General features: G+C 42.0%; 1 protein-coding gene across 1 annotated transcript; it reads right to left on the reverse strand.

Annotated features, from left to right (window-relative positions):
* Positions 1-8213: 8213 nt before the first annotated feature.
* LOC112559951 (RNA-binding protein 1-like) lies at positions 8214-15572 on the reverse strand. The gene is made up of 5 exons (XM_025231466.1): positions 15415-15572; positions 14884-15085; positions 12555-12734; positions 10600-10677; positions 8214-10388 (listed from the first exon to the last, which is right to left on the reverse strand). The coding sequence occupies exons 1-5, from the start codon at positions 15524-15526 to the stop codon at positions 10382-10384; spliced, it is 579 nt and encodes a 192-aa protein (XP_025087251.1). The 5' UTR covers positions 15527-15572; the 3' UTR covers positions 8214-10381.

Consider the following 15572-nt stretch of genomic DNA (forward strand, 5'->3'; position numbering starts at 1 on the left):
AATATTGCGCCGTCAGTTCGCAAAGTGACATTTCTCGCAAGATGGCAGAGATACATCAGAGAAAACACTTCACTGCAAACGTTCCGGTTCCCTCAAAGCTGGATTTGTCTTCTAACATTGAAGTAAATTGGAAAAAATTTATTCGTCAGTGGCAGAACTATGAGGTAGCTACGCGCCTTGATAAAGAAGATTCAGCTTTATCGTTGTGCAGTTCTATTAGCTTGCATTGGTGAGGACGCACAAGAAATCTATGAAGGATTATCCTTTGCAGAAGGGGAGAACGACAAAGATATCGAGACTGTCATCGACAAGTTCAACGACTTTTGTTTGGGTAGCACACATGAGGTGTATGAGAGCTACAAGTTTTCAATAGCCGAAACCAAAACAAGGATGAGTCAGTTGATACTTACGTCGCAGTTTTACGCAAGTTAGCAAAATCATGTGATTTCAAAGATGTTGACCGCAATGATTCGTGACAGACTTGTGATCGGTTCAAGATGACACTATGCGTGAAAAATTGTTGCAGAAGAAAACACTCAAGCTTCCAGAAGCAATAGAAATTTGCAGAGCTCATGAGACGTCCAAGACTCAAGCACACTCGATGTTGGTAAGCAACAGCGAGAGTACAGTTGAGAAACCATCAACAAGATTCAGAAAGGTCAGCGAAAAGTTCGTTGCGGTACGAAGCCAGGCCTTCGGGAAAACCAGAGACTAAGCCAATGCTCTCGATGCGGAAAAGGTTCCACAACAGAGATGGTTGTCCTGCAAAGAACGCTAAATGCAGAAAATGTTCCAAGATTGGTCACTACGCTGCAGTCTGTCGCTCTTCAGGTTCTTCAAAGATTCACACAGTGGAAGAGGAAGAAGAAGACGAAGAAGCTTACATGGGTATGATTGTGGGCAGTGTGACAACAGATCCTTGGAAAGTCAGTCTCCTGATGGAAGACACAGAGAAAATGTTTAAGCTTGACACCGGAGCTGATGTTACCGTCGTACCTCAGACCGCAGTTCCAGCAGCCAAGCGACCATTGCAGAAAGTGCGCAAGAAACTGTATGGTCCAGGTCGTGTTGAGATAGCTGTGGAAGGCATGTTCAAGGCAAAACTGACATACAAGAATGTCTCTACACTGCAAGATGTGTATGTCGTAAAAACACTTGAAGAACCATTGCTAGGTCGACCAGCCATTACAGCGTTGAAGTTGATTGAGAGAATCAACACAGTTATAGAGGACCACGAAAAAACAGTACAAGGAAGAATTCCCAAAACTCTTCAGAGGACTAGGAAGTCTACAAGATCCTTACAAGATTCGTCTGAAAGAACAAAGCTGTTCCATATGCAGTAGCAGCTCCAAGACGCTTACCTTTGCCCTTGAACAGAAAGTCAAGCAGAATTGGATCAACTTGAAGAACAGGGAGTGATTCGCACAGTCACCAAGCCCAGTGATTGGTGCGCCCCAATAGTAGTGGTGCCAAGAGCGACGAGAGAGTCAGAATCTGCGTCGATCTGAGCAAACTAAATGAAGCAGTTCGCAGAGAGAACTACCGTTACCGTCAACAGATGAACTGTTAGCCCAGCTGTCAGGAGCAAAAATGTTCACAAAGCTTGATTGCAAAAAGGGTTTCCATCAACTTCCACTGGATGAAGGAAGTCAGGAGTTAACAACCTTCATCACACCTTTTGGAAGGTACTGTTATACACGCTTACCCTTCGGGATAAGTTCAGGGCCAGAAGTATTTCAACGACGAATGTCTCAACTTCTGGCGAACCATGAAAATGTGATTTGTGACATTGACGATCTGCTCATTTCGGTAAGAACAAGCAAGAACATGATCGTTACTTGAAGAAAGTGATGTCGACGCTTCAAGAAGCGGGCATTACCCTGAACGAGAGAAGTGCCAGTTTGCCAAGAGAAGATATCCTTTCTCGGCACATCATCTCGAAGAAAATGGGATCGCCATCGACCCAGAGAAACTGTCTGCTGTGAAGAATTTTCCCAAGCCAGAGAACATTTCTGATCTCAGAAGATTGTTAGGAATGGTTAACCACGTTGCGAAGTTTGCAGGCCCTAACCTCGCAAACGACAAAAACCGCTACGTGACCTGCTCAAGAAAAACATTAGAGTGGTGTTGGGACACTGCTCAAGAAACTCGTTTGAGAAGATTAAGAAACAGCTGAACTGAAGCTCCAGTGTTGCACACTATGGTACGACAAAACGACCGTCGTCTCAACAGATGCTTCATCTTTCGGTCTCGGTGCAGTATTTACTTTCAGAAACAGTCAGATGGTCACCTCAAGCCAGTTTTCTACGCATCAAGAAGTATACGGAAACTGAGCGCCAGGTACGCACAAGTTGAGCGTGAAGCACTCGCAGTGACTTGGGCGTGTGAAAAGTTCTGTGACTACCATCACAGGACTTCGTGATCTGACAATCGAAACTGACCACAAGCCATTATCTGGCTCTACTGAAAACAAAGAACCTTGAAGACTCTACCTCCGAGAATTCAGAGATTCCGGAATGCGCCTGATGAGGTTCAAGTACAACATTGTCTACACAAAAAGGCAAGAATCTCGTGACTGCTGACACACTCTCACGAGCCCCCAGTAAGAAACACTCAGAAAGATGAGAGAAGTGAAGAAGAAGAGATCCTTCATCAAGCAAGTGATTCAGAGCTTGCCAGCCAGTGAAAAACGCATCCGAAGAAATCAAAGAACGAGACTGCAAGAGATACTGTTTGTAAGACAGTTGCTGTATTATCTCCACAATGGATGGCCACGTTCTAGTCCAGAACATGAAGAACTGAAAGCGTTTGGACAGTACGTTCAGAAGTCACAGAACATGATGACTTCTTCTCTACAGATCAAGACTGATCATCCCTGAAGTACTGAGAACAGACATTCTCCACAGACTTCACATTGGACATCAAGGCATCGTAAATGTCGTGCCTTGGCCCGAGAGAGCGTTTGGTGGCCAAAGCTTTCTAAGCAGATAGAGTCCATGGTACAGAAGTGCACAATTTGCATCAAGAGAGGCCAATTCCCCCTGAGCCACTCATTCCCTCTGTCACACCAGCATTCCTTGGCAGAAAGTTGGCATGGACATCTTTGAACTGAAAAAAAAAACAGTACTTACTGGTGGTGGACTATTATTCACGTTATATTGAGTTGGCACACCTAAAGAATACTTCGGCGGAAACAGTCATCAACCATGTTAAGAGCATATTTTCCCGCCATGGAATTCCACAAATTGTCATCTCAGACAACGGCCCGCAGTTCTCCAGCAAGCAGTTCCAAACGTTCGCTCAACAGTACGAGTTCACTCACACAACAAGCAGCCCGTACTATCCACAAGCGAATGGCGAAGCCGAACGCGCCGTTCAAACTGTGAAATCAATCCTGAAGAAGGCAGATGATCCTTATTTAGCGATTCTCACATATCGCGCTACGCCACTTCAGCAAGGTCTCAGTCCAGCAGAACTGTTGTTCGGGAAGACTACGCACCATGGTCCCCACAATACCATCTCAGTTTTCCGAGAAAAAGGAAAAAGAAAGGAAGGACTTTCATAAGAAGGACGAGATGCAGAAGTTGAAACATAACAGAACTTCGACAGAGCACACCGTGCCAGACAAGCCGCTGAGTTGGAACCAGGTCAGCCAGTTTGGGTGAAGCCAACCCAGACACCAGGACAATCATCAAGTCTCTGCCCAACAGGTCATATGAGGTAGAGACTCCCTACGGTCGCCAACGACGCAACCGCCGTCTCTTGATTCCCAGAGATCTCAATCCCGAGAATCCCAGACCTATCCCAAAGACTCTGTCGTCCCTTATTCCAACAAACCCAAAGTCCGAAGAGGATCTCGACCCCTTGTCTGGTATACACTCAGACGATCCAGACGTTCCTGTTGACAACCCAGAGCCATGTCCAGGAGCCGCAGCCAGGAAGGCGCCAGCGTCCAAAGTCATCGCTCCTCTAGACCAGCCTGTCAAGACTACCAAGAGTGGTCGCACCATCAAGATCCCACAGAGACTTGACTTGTAAATGATTGACTCGAATCAAACGCACATAGACTTGAATAGGAAATTCAAGAATATTAAAATTAATGTTAATTAAGTTATATTGAAACAATGTCCATTTTAAAGAAAGGGAGATGTGACATAAGGCAAGTGTTGGCCTTATTCCCAAAATGAACAATCCGTATAAGGTTTAGTTCGGTTGAGAGATTCAAATATACTTGGGCGGGAGCCGACATGAAGCTGTCTCTTGTGTGTTTTCTAACTGGACAGTTTAATGAGTGCCACCTCTAATACCCACAAACCAATAACACAACAGTGGGAGCTTTACCCCATCGAGTAACGCGGTCGAGAAATGATCTACTTATTTATCCTTGCTGGAACAGAATTAAAACAGCTGTATCCGCGACATGCAGTGTTGAGGAGCGGGAGACTGGTCAGCTATACCCTGTACACTGTCTATACTTGCAGACGTTTAAACTGCCACAGTAGTCAAGAGACATGCACGGTGACACTAGAGGTTTCAGGGAATACGTCCTTTTGTAAGGCTTTTGATGCCAGATGTCGATGGTGTTCTAACGGAAGTAAATTTCCCCTATATACAGTGGTACCTCGACATACGAGTTTAATTCGTTCCGTAACCTTGCTCGTATGTCAAATTGCTCGTATCTCAAAGCAATTTTCCCCATTGAAATTCATTGAAATGCAATTAATCCGTTCCAGCTCCCAAAACACCACCTCAGTTGTTTTTGTTAAGTGTTTTTGAATAAGAAAAAGTGTATTTACAAGAAGAAACTTTTATTTATGAATAACAAATACATATTGTATAAAAACATATTTAATTCTTCGTTTGTGGAAGTGTGTGGGATCTGCTTCAGCAAATCACCGTAAATCGCTCGTGCCTTCTCACACATGATGCTTTGTGTTAAGGTTCCTCCTTGAAGCTGCTTCTCTGTCACCCACACAGTCAATAGTTTCTCCATCTTTTCATGGAGAGAAGTCCGGAGCTTAGAAATTATCGTAACGCCCCTAGCTGGCGTTGTACCCTTTATCAACTCCTGTTTAAGCTCAGAACATATCATTGATATGCTACACCCGTACATCCTCGCCAAGTCAATTACTCGCACACCTTGCCCATGTTTTTCTACGATTTCGCGCTTTAATTCAATAGACATCATCTTCTTCTTCGGACCCATGGTTACAAAAATAAATGGGATAATGTTTTGTAAATGTACAAAAAGCAAAAAAACGCGAACCCAACTTATAAAAAATGCTTCGAACACGAGGGAAACAAGCACACAGACTGAGGTCTAGTCTGAGGTGGGAGAAACTGTTAGACGCTGCACACGACCCCAACATCCACCCCGCATGTTGGGGTCGTGTGCAGCGGTGTAGTGTGCGATTCCTCGTATCTCAAATCTTGCTCTTATCTCGAAGCAAAATATCGCTCGCTCGGCGGCTCGTATCTCAAAACACTCGTATGTCAGGGCACTCGTATGTCGAGGTACCACTGTATATACATGTACTGGGTGAGTAACATTTTGAGGCCCTTGGTGGGGAAACCGGAGTGGAAACCCGGCGGCCGGCGGGATTTGGAAGCAGGATCGTCAAGGGACTCAGGTGGGTTTATCCGTTTGCAACCGTCGTTTCCCGTCAAAGCCACGTTTCCTTGTAGGCCAAATCCAACTCTTCAACCCCCGTTCAAAAGCTCCTCCAAGCCTGCATGACCTCTGGGCGGTGATAATGACCCGTATATGTAGCACTTTCCTCCGTCAGCCCGCTTCCGCACTCGACTTTCGCTGGCCAGTTGACACGTGATCGTGTCGGACCCTTCCCCCAACCCCCTCGCATGCAGCTGTGACAAATCAAGGTACAAGGTCAGACCGTTTCAGTCTGATATACTACATACGTCCGTGAAATGAATATTCAACTAAGTACTTCTCACGTGGTTCGAGCTACATCATTTCAAAGTTGAAGAATATTTTGCCTCATCTTTAATTGTGCTTTAGAACTGTTACATTTCATTAAAAATACATCGGCAATCTTCGCTGACTTAATTCAATATGCATACATCAATATCCATGCGAAAGCTTGTGAACGGGAGCACAAATACTGACCCAACCATTAAAACGCGTTACACGACACACATGGGCAATGGCCACCGGTACCTACTTCTATATATAGTATGAAACAGTTATGTACGATGTCACAGCAACGTGCTAACCCTAACCCATCTCTATAAGTTGATCAATGGTTTTATCGTGATATCGCACTTATTAGAACCGATAGTTTATCTTTCATCTTTTATCACCCGCTACGTGATCTGAGAACCTCTGGATTGTGAGATGACTATACTGTTAACGATATTTACTGTACCTTGGTTCTACGCTGTACTTTCTTCCGCTCCATTCCAATGAAATTATATAAATAAATGGCGAGTCTGGATGATTTTCAGGCTGCGTGTCACCTATATATTACAGGGATGTCATGCATGAGAGGTCAGTCTGACTGTCGCCGACAAAAAAGATGACTTGATTTCGTCGACATTGCCATCAAATCGTCGACTTTCACCTCAGTGACCGAACGCTGAGGGGAGGTGGGTGAGCTCCTATCTCAATGAGATATTTTGCACGTTTGACACTTCTGGTGTTCACGCCATCTGTGAAAGATTGTCATTTCCGCATAAACGAGAGAGGTTTGCTATCTTCATGTCTTCTCTTCTCATATCGCCGTCTCTCCAGACAAAAAGTTAAAAGCTGGAGGTTTGACGACCTAACCTGTTGGCTATGACACCTCTTTCTGTTAGAGCCCTGTACCTCGCAAAGCGATTCTTTTCTGACTGGGATATTATCTTTTGCCAAGGGATTAAGGCTGTATAACAGTATATGTATTGTTTATTCCTAATACTTTGTTTCTCCCATACGCTTTGCTTTCATCCCTTGCTCCATTACCCACATTGTTCTTACCCGTTGACATGAGCTTCTCTCTTTTAATGGGTAGAAAGTTCCCACGCTGAACATATTTGCTGTCATGAAGTAGTGCCATGCAATTAAATAATACATGTGACCCACAAAATCAACAAGCAGTTGAAGCATGCTCCTATTTTCCCTCCCCAAGTCAAAGGTACGAGTTTTTATTCAGTTGAACTAGCAGCACCCACGTTTGCTGTCGCTGTCTTTATTCACTTGCTTGCATCTCTGCAAGTAAGAAAGCAACATACGGAAGATCTTTTTCAGTTCGGAGACGCACATCTTTCACTTCCCCGGAGCTCGTTTCGTAATTGCTGTAGTCCCCGGTTAGTACACTCGACCTAACAGGTCGCTGCTTCGAGGACAGGCACTGGAAAACTTTTTCTGCCCACCTAGCAGTTTATCGAAAGATTAAATATGACGAAGGAGCGGAGTTAGGCAATCGCTTCATGGTGAACAGATCATTCATAGTGACAATTTCTTACTTCGCAGTAATGACATTTGATTCACAAGCTAGTAAAAAGTGTTTCATGGGTGGAGGCGGTAAATATAAAAACGCGCCTGTACTTTTAGTCCTTAAAGAAGGGTCTAGAAAAAAAAAGATATTAAATTTAGAACATATAGTTTTTATTTAACATGACTGGCCTTTCTTTTCTCAACGCTAGTGCGACTACGTCGTTATCTAAAGAGTTCGACGGTCACGTCTCCTGGTATCACGTACAGCTGTGACCTACAACTTGGTACCGAGTCTGAACACGTGCTGTTTTATCTCTGCTGTTTACTTTTTTTAAAAAGGAGCCTCTGCAGCAAGTCAGTATTTCAAAAACATCGCCAACGCGACACCAACACCTCCAATGTATCTTCTCTCCACCGTTCGTTCAAGTCTGGGATTCCACTTGCTAGGTCGTCTGGTAGTGGAAAATGATTGAGATGATTTCATAACTCCTAGCCGTTGAGGTGATCAGTGGAAAGAGCGACCATGTTTCAGAGGTTATCCACATACATGTATTATGGGAATTCCACAAAATATGCACGGTTTCGGCAAAGCAAACAATTCAGAGAAAGGCCGACACATTCACATTCAACTTTAACAACAATGAAGCCATTAAGTTCCAATCGGACTCAATTGCCCCGTGAAGCGTATCTTTGGCATAAACAATTAAAACTGTTACGTTTGTTGAAAACTGTAGGACTAAACTATTACACGTCTATATAAAAATAAACAACACGAAAATGCAATTTTCTTCCACCGATGTTTATGTTTACATGGTTAAAACAAACTGATCTATTACAAATTTACTCATGCAAGTGACTTTTAAAAAGTTTACATGCATCAACTTTTACAAAGATGGTATCAGAGAATATTAATCAGCTTTATCTTTTCACACATTAACAGCAGTCACAACTATCACTGTACATAATAATTATTCCAATAAAAATGAACCAAAATCTTTCCCAGTGATACATGTACATACCCTTGTACAGCATATCTGAATGTCATGTCGCACTTTCACATTAAAGATTTTTAAACAAAAGAAAACTTTTTGGTTGTCATGAACCCGCCGGGTTCAAGCCAGGACAACAGGGCCGAAGAGGAGTAGGTAATTATAGGTGGGCGACGATCAGAGGAAACGGACACCAGACCGCCTTGACTTATGGAGGCGATCGAGGCCCAGGGTTGGGGGTGTAAGATGGAGCAGTTAGGGGAATAGCGCAGTAGGCAGTAGTTCTCTTAGTGTTAGAGCGATAGCGTCAGGGCCGGGTGGATTCGGTGGCGAGAAGTCACGTGTTTTATTAGTATATAGTTTAGGGTAGATGTGTAGCGGGGCTTTTTCCCTCGTGTTCCAGCAGAGACGTCGCTCTCTGAGTGATCTTTCAGTCGCAGGCAGCAGGTCTGAGAAAGGGAAGCCCGTTCCGTTTAGAACGTATCACTACCTGCTGGCACTTGCGGTCTGGTTGCATAGAGAAGAGTGTGGTACAAATACGGGGCTGATTCTCCCAAACCACAAGAGACGAAACCAACTGGATTCCGGCAGCAAGACGAGCGAGGCAGCGGCTGGTAGACCCCACCGTGCCACCAGTCCAGTTGTGGTTTTCTTCAGAGAACAGCAGACAAGATATTTCCACCTCTGAGAATCGTCGCTGCAGTCCACTGCCGAGGGCAACTGTTGTGAGGCAGCGGCAGGAAATCTTTGAGTAGGCAGAGTGTTTTCAGCCAGCTGTACCCCCCTTCAAGAACCAAGGGCAAGGTAGCCGAGCGGTGCTAACAGTGCCAACGAAAGGGGACAGTTCGTGTTCGAGGAAGACCTACTATATGCCAAGACTGAATTGTGGGTCAGGGACGGACCGCATGTCCGGACATATGTGCAGATACTGACGTAAGACCAAATTATCTTCTAAATCCATTATTCTGTAACTATTTTCATGTCAACCTAATTTGCTTTTCTTTTTTATAATTATATAATCTGTACAACTGTCTTGTCAGTTGGTGTTGGTGAGTGCGACTGTTAGTACGCGTTCGGACGTATGAACAGGCGGGTGACTGAGTGTGAGGGAGAAAGTGGGGTGGAGCGAGCCGACTAAAGTGACCCCCTTTCCCCTCGGATGGTAGCCCCATCCCTCTACCCCGCCTCGTTTCATCACATTGGTAACAGTGGATTTCGCACTAAACTGATTCCAAACTTATTTATTTTATGAGGAGTGAGTGGTATTCAACATACTTATTCCCAACGTCTGGCTGAATTTGTGAGATGCAGCAAATACATCAGAATGAGAGCTTCTGTTGGCACTCTTGCATGTGGAAAAACTGGTTTCTACTACATCAAAACTATTTATTGAGCAGCTAGTACAGAAATCTTCCTGGCTTTTGCTGCCTACATTTCACCAGCAAAGAACACAATGCATTTCAGAAAGAGATCAAATTTTTATGACAAACTAATGGCAGTGCAACATAACAGAAGTCTGTTAGCAGCTTATTCATTCTGACAATGTCAGTACATCCTAACTGAACAGTTAAGCTGAAGAACTAAGGGGAAATACCTGTGCCACTGAGAATTTGGTCCTTAAATCAAGACAACTTGATGTCAGTTTTTTTTTTAAAAAAAAAGAGAAGGGTAGTTGGGAATTAGGAAAAAGAAAAAGATAAAAACACAAGATGAGTTTTAAAATGTTCAGCTTCTTCACATACACTAGAGTCCAAGGCAATGTAGTCATTACAGTGGTGTCCAAAGCTTGAAAGACATGAACATGTGACGCTGTTGAATTACCTGAAGTCATCTCCAAATAGTGTTTATGAAGAAATTGTTCAAGATAAATGTTCAGTATTTGATTCTAACAGCGCTCTCCACTCTACACAAGAAAGGTCTTTAGTGTCAGCAGCTCTCACAGAACTGGTAAACTGGCTCAGCTCCTGTAACAAAACAGATATGGCCGTTATGCAGACCATTCAAATCTTCTATCCATTTATATATAAGTACGATTTATCTCACAACACTTATAGGTTTTCACCCATTCAAATATGCAGTACATCTGCATCAAACAATTTATCTCCCAGAAAGCAACACAGTTCAGCAATAGAAGATGGATGTAGAGTAAACCAAGCCACTGGCCAAAGATTTTACCTGCTCCTGCTACGACGTCTGCGAAAGGGGGACCCAGATTCACTTCTACGGCGAGCTGAGCGACGAGGTGATGCAGACCTGGTAAAAATTAAAAACAATCTAAGGAGATCTGTTTATCCCCCAGAAATAAAAAAAAAATTTCCAATTCATTATGAACTCAAACTATTTATAAAATACTTTTAAATGGTTAATTTTATTTGTCAGGGTGGTGACAATGATGGTGGAATCTCAATTTTCGCAGTACAGAAGTCTACAAAATCATCAGCTTTCAAGATAATCTATGGAAAGCTAAGTACCTTTCTGAGGATTATTTTAAGCAATTATCAGTTTCTGGTTGTTATTAACATTTAGTTGCAATGAAAATGCTAAAACTGCATGCATGCAGGAAATGAAATATAAAAATTAGGGTTTACTCTAATTCTTTAATGTTTGCTTCAGATTTTTTGAATGCATGTTTAATCCTGCATACAGGATTTATGTAAATGAAAAAAGGAAGGAATGCATGCATCAAATGACACTGAAAAAAAAAATAAAATAAAAATAACAGTGAAATCCATCTTGGTAACATGTAATGATAAATTCCATGTAAGCATACTGCCTACACCAGTGGCCCTGCAATTCTTAACAGTACCGGACATCTGAATATACACCTGGAAAATGAAAACAGGTAAGCCAATCAATCAAGCTAAAAACCTCAGACAAAATGATGCGACGATGCGAAGTAGATGGGTAGTGTGGGGAATTTGGTTGTCAGATCGGCAGCAGAGGAGAAGAGGGCTAGAGTCCCGGCCACAAACAAATGCTGGCTGCATACGTAGCCGTTGAGTGCAGGAAGAGAAGCAATGCAGAATGATGTGCGATGCGACGGGGAGGCCAGACGACACAATAGATGGGTTGAAGGAAGCGCCGTTCGACCGACGGGGAGTGGAGGGGGTGCACGGATGGGAGAAGGGTGGAAGAGTAGAGGCTGAACCTTGCACCACAACCCCTGTTGCCTAGCACTTGATCGATGTTGGAACGAAGAGAAATGCAGTATGCATTTGCTGACGTTGACCAAGCAAATGCTATTGCCTTTACATCTGTTGCTAACCATGCTGAGATGTCAGGGAGGGTCTCTCCCCACTGATGGTCAAGAAACCAACGATGGACGGACTGACGGTAGATGAAGGAAGTATTTCCTAGAAGTGGTAGTGTATAGGGTGCCAGTGCTGACACTCAACTATTAAGCAGCCAGCAGTAATAGTCTGGGAGAAGCTTAGGGCGATGTGTTGAGGTCGAAGAAATGCGGAGGTGCCTGGAATTTGTGCAGTGCATCTTTTCAGTGAAGTATTTTTTAACACTAACAATCCTTGTCTCAACTTAGACTACACACTATAGTCACTCCAAATAATCTTCTGATACCAATAATATATAACTATTTACACCCAATTTAAAAGATGTATTATGTGACCAAGCATGCATGTGCATGCATATAAGCAAGTCAGAAACACAGAGAGAGCATAGGCATATGTATGTGAGGAGACTGTGTGCAGGTACAGCATAAAGACATGAATGTCTGCAGTGTCCACAGATACAAACAGCACAATGCTAGTTAAATACATCATTGTCAAGATGTTTTCCAAGCATGGAGAATTTCTGCCTTTTTTAAGACTGTGAGTTTGCTTTTAATTTTGAATATTTTCTTTAAAATAACATGGCCTGCCACAGGGAACTTTTCAAGCATCTATCTTAAGTTTTTAATTTACAGTTCTTTATGTGGAATAAATTATAGAAATCTATGCTATCTCTGGCTATAGCCTAAAGCTGCACATTTTTGTCTGTGATTATTTGAAATCCAAGACTTCTCTATTGCAGCCTCAGTTCCAAATTGGTCTGAAATATCTTGGCTTTGTTATAACGAAAAAAAAAAAAGCCATCCTTAAGTTCACAAAAGGAGCCTATGAAAACTGTATTACCTTGACCTTCTGGGCAAACGGTAGTCATCATAAGATGGACTTCCACGGCCTCTAGCACCAAAACTACCTCCGCCACCACCACCACCGCTGCTGCCACCTTTATTCCTAGGAGGACTTCTTCGATCTGATCGTCGCTTGCCACTTGATAGTTCCACTCGTACTCTGCCACCATTTATGCGCCTAATAAAATAATAAAAAAAGGACTTTAAATTGTAAATGTATTATATTTGAGTTATAATACATCAATGCATGTTGAAGTGAAAACTGTCTTTTTGAGTGTCGATAAAACAAAATTTCACTTTAAGGCAAAAATTAATCTTTAAAGCATTGGTTTTGTTTCGCATGCGGTCAGCCTACCATGCTACCTAAACCCACACATACATCGCAGGGAGCCAAGCAGCTCACTGTTTTAACCACAGTAGAGTTTGAGCTTTTAGTTCTGTGCGTAAATGAACGAATACATAAGGGAGAAAACACAGGAACCTTTAGAATACGTTCCTCTTTCGACTGCTTCCCTTTAGAGGCTGAAAAAAATCAACCAATCAGGTATTTTCTCATGTTAAAACCACGGGAAGGTTTGTTTACTTGAGGGCCATATTGATATTCGTTGCCGGTTACTTGATTTGTCGTGGATTTGTACTCAAACAACCAAAATTGAGAAGAAAACAGTAATATTAAAATTCAAAAGTACATTCTAATAAAATATATGCCTGTTTTGTACTTTTGTGTATATATTTTATAAATATTTTTTTAAGATTGTCAAACTTTTGACCTACTTCCCTATTTGTGAGTTCTCCGTCCTATACAGTTACAGTCTTTTAGTTGATTTTACTACAAGATAACAAAAGGTATATTTTTGTTAAAATTTGCACCATGTAAATGTATTTTAAATGATCTTTAAAACGGAGTATCACAAATAGGTGTTTTTATTGTAGGATATTAAATGTGTTTTAAAAATACCAGTCGACATTTCATTCGCGGTCATGTGCTGCTGCGCTGGCCAGGAGAGAACAGGCTACCGAAGCCCCGTGACCAATGTGTTAAGTGTTTGACTGGTGCTGGTCATTGAGATGACAACGTGGAGGTTTCCAAAAAGGCTTTCTAGTGGTCCTTGCTGAGCAATGTTAATGCCTGTCCAGTAATTTTTTCCTTCAGCACTTGCCTTTTTCAAGGACAACCTGAAGTATGGTCTTGCAGCGCTGTAATGGGTCACATGGCTAATCCCTGTAAGATTGTGCTGATTAACTGCTGCAAACAGAGGATCTTGAAAGGCGACTGTTTTCTGTACGGTCTAACATTCAGATTCCTCAGCTATATAAATGCCTGGATCCCTTTTAACGTCAGCAGTGTTTGTCTTGCATGCTTATAGCAGGGTGGAAACTACCATGGCTTGCACAGTTAGTACCCAGCTTGATGCATATTTCTGCAGTACAATTGCCATTTTGATTTGAGTGATTTCCTTCTGTTGACTTTTCTAGTTTTACTTATTTATTAAAATATTTTCTTTGCTGTCTCTTTTGGTGTTGGCTGCCACACACATAAGAGATTGTAATAATACAATCTGTAGAGTGAGAGCTGGCATACCATAAATTTTGGATTATAAACTGCAACTTCCCCCCCAACTCCCAGCCTTAACCCTATGGGCATGATGGGCCACGATCATAACTTTGCCAGGAGAGCACAGGGAAGGCGATTTTCATTACTTTTACGGCAAAGTTCAAGCTTTCTCCTTTCCAAAAATGTATAGGCTCCTTGGTCTAATGTTTACCTGAGAGCAGCAATAATAAAAAACAAACTTCCCCCACCATCATCTTCATAGTCTTCAGTTATTAACCAGTCTTTGTAATACTTATACCTTTATGTTGTGCTAAGAGGGTTAAACCCTGCAGTTTGAGGATTTTTCTGATTCCGATTAATTTTTTTAATAAGCTCTACATTAAAATGTTAACTGTTCATGTCATTACAGTGTTAAAATCAAAGCCATATACAACTGAAACATTCAGATTATTTGCTCAAGAACACATTTTCATCATCCTCAAAATAAAATGAAACGTCTATGACGCAGCTTATTTGTGAATAAAGTAGAGTTTTAAAAAAATTTAGTGGGTGCACTCAATTGACTGAAATTTAGGGTATTTTACAACAAATCAGAAATATATAGCTGATAATATAAAAATCAAGTTCTTACACTAGTGAAGCAATAAAAATCCATCATAATGGTAAGATGTGGTGATTATCTTAATTCTACTCTTGCACTGTTCTGGTAAATCAGTCTTAAACTACATTCTGCTGCATAAATACTAAATAATAATATTAAAGTTTCACTAACGTTCCATCTAACGCCCTGACAGCATCAGCAGCATCACGACTGTCTTCGAATTCCACAAACGCAAATCCTGGGGGTTTTCTCGCAACCCAGACACTGCGTAAAGGTCCGTATTTGGAAAATTTTTCTTCTAATTCTTCCTTCGCTGCTCCATACCCTAGGTCTCCAACGTACACTTTACACTTTAAATCACGGGCCATGGTGTCTGTAACAACAACAAAAGTTTTTAACAATTGCATCTGAATCAAAAATTAAAACTTTTTTGTTATTCAGCTTTTCATCGTGACAGTATGACTTCGTTAAATCAGATAAACCCATTCGTAACTCACGCCGTGACGCCAACGGTTATTAGCTTAATAAATTCCGACCCTGGCGTGACTTGTGCGCTTAATTTCGTGCCTGACAAACTTCACCAGAAAACAACAGTATCCCTTAAATTTCAGCTAGCATACTCAGTATACATATAGTTTATACGAATATTATCTTTAATCAATAGACCGCTTTTACACCAAAAAAAGGTACATTTACACTCACTTGACACGACTTCTTCTGAGGACGAAAAACGTAATGCATGCTGGGAACACATAAAGTTAATTCTTCCGGTGACTGATGAAACGAAGTTTTCCTTATTTTCAATTGTGTGCATGTGTGAGTTTATTAAAATAAAAGTAGATTATTATAAGATCAAGGCA

This window comes from Pomacea canaliculata, linkage group LG3 (genome assembly GCF_003073045.1).
Source record: "Pomacea canaliculata isolate SZHN2017 linkage group LG3, ASM307304v1, whole genome shotgun sequence".
In the NCBI taxonomy this organism is placed as follows: domain Eukaryota; kingdom Metazoa; phylum Mollusca; class Gastropoda; order Architaenioglossa; family Ampullariidae; genus Pomacea; species Pomacea canaliculata.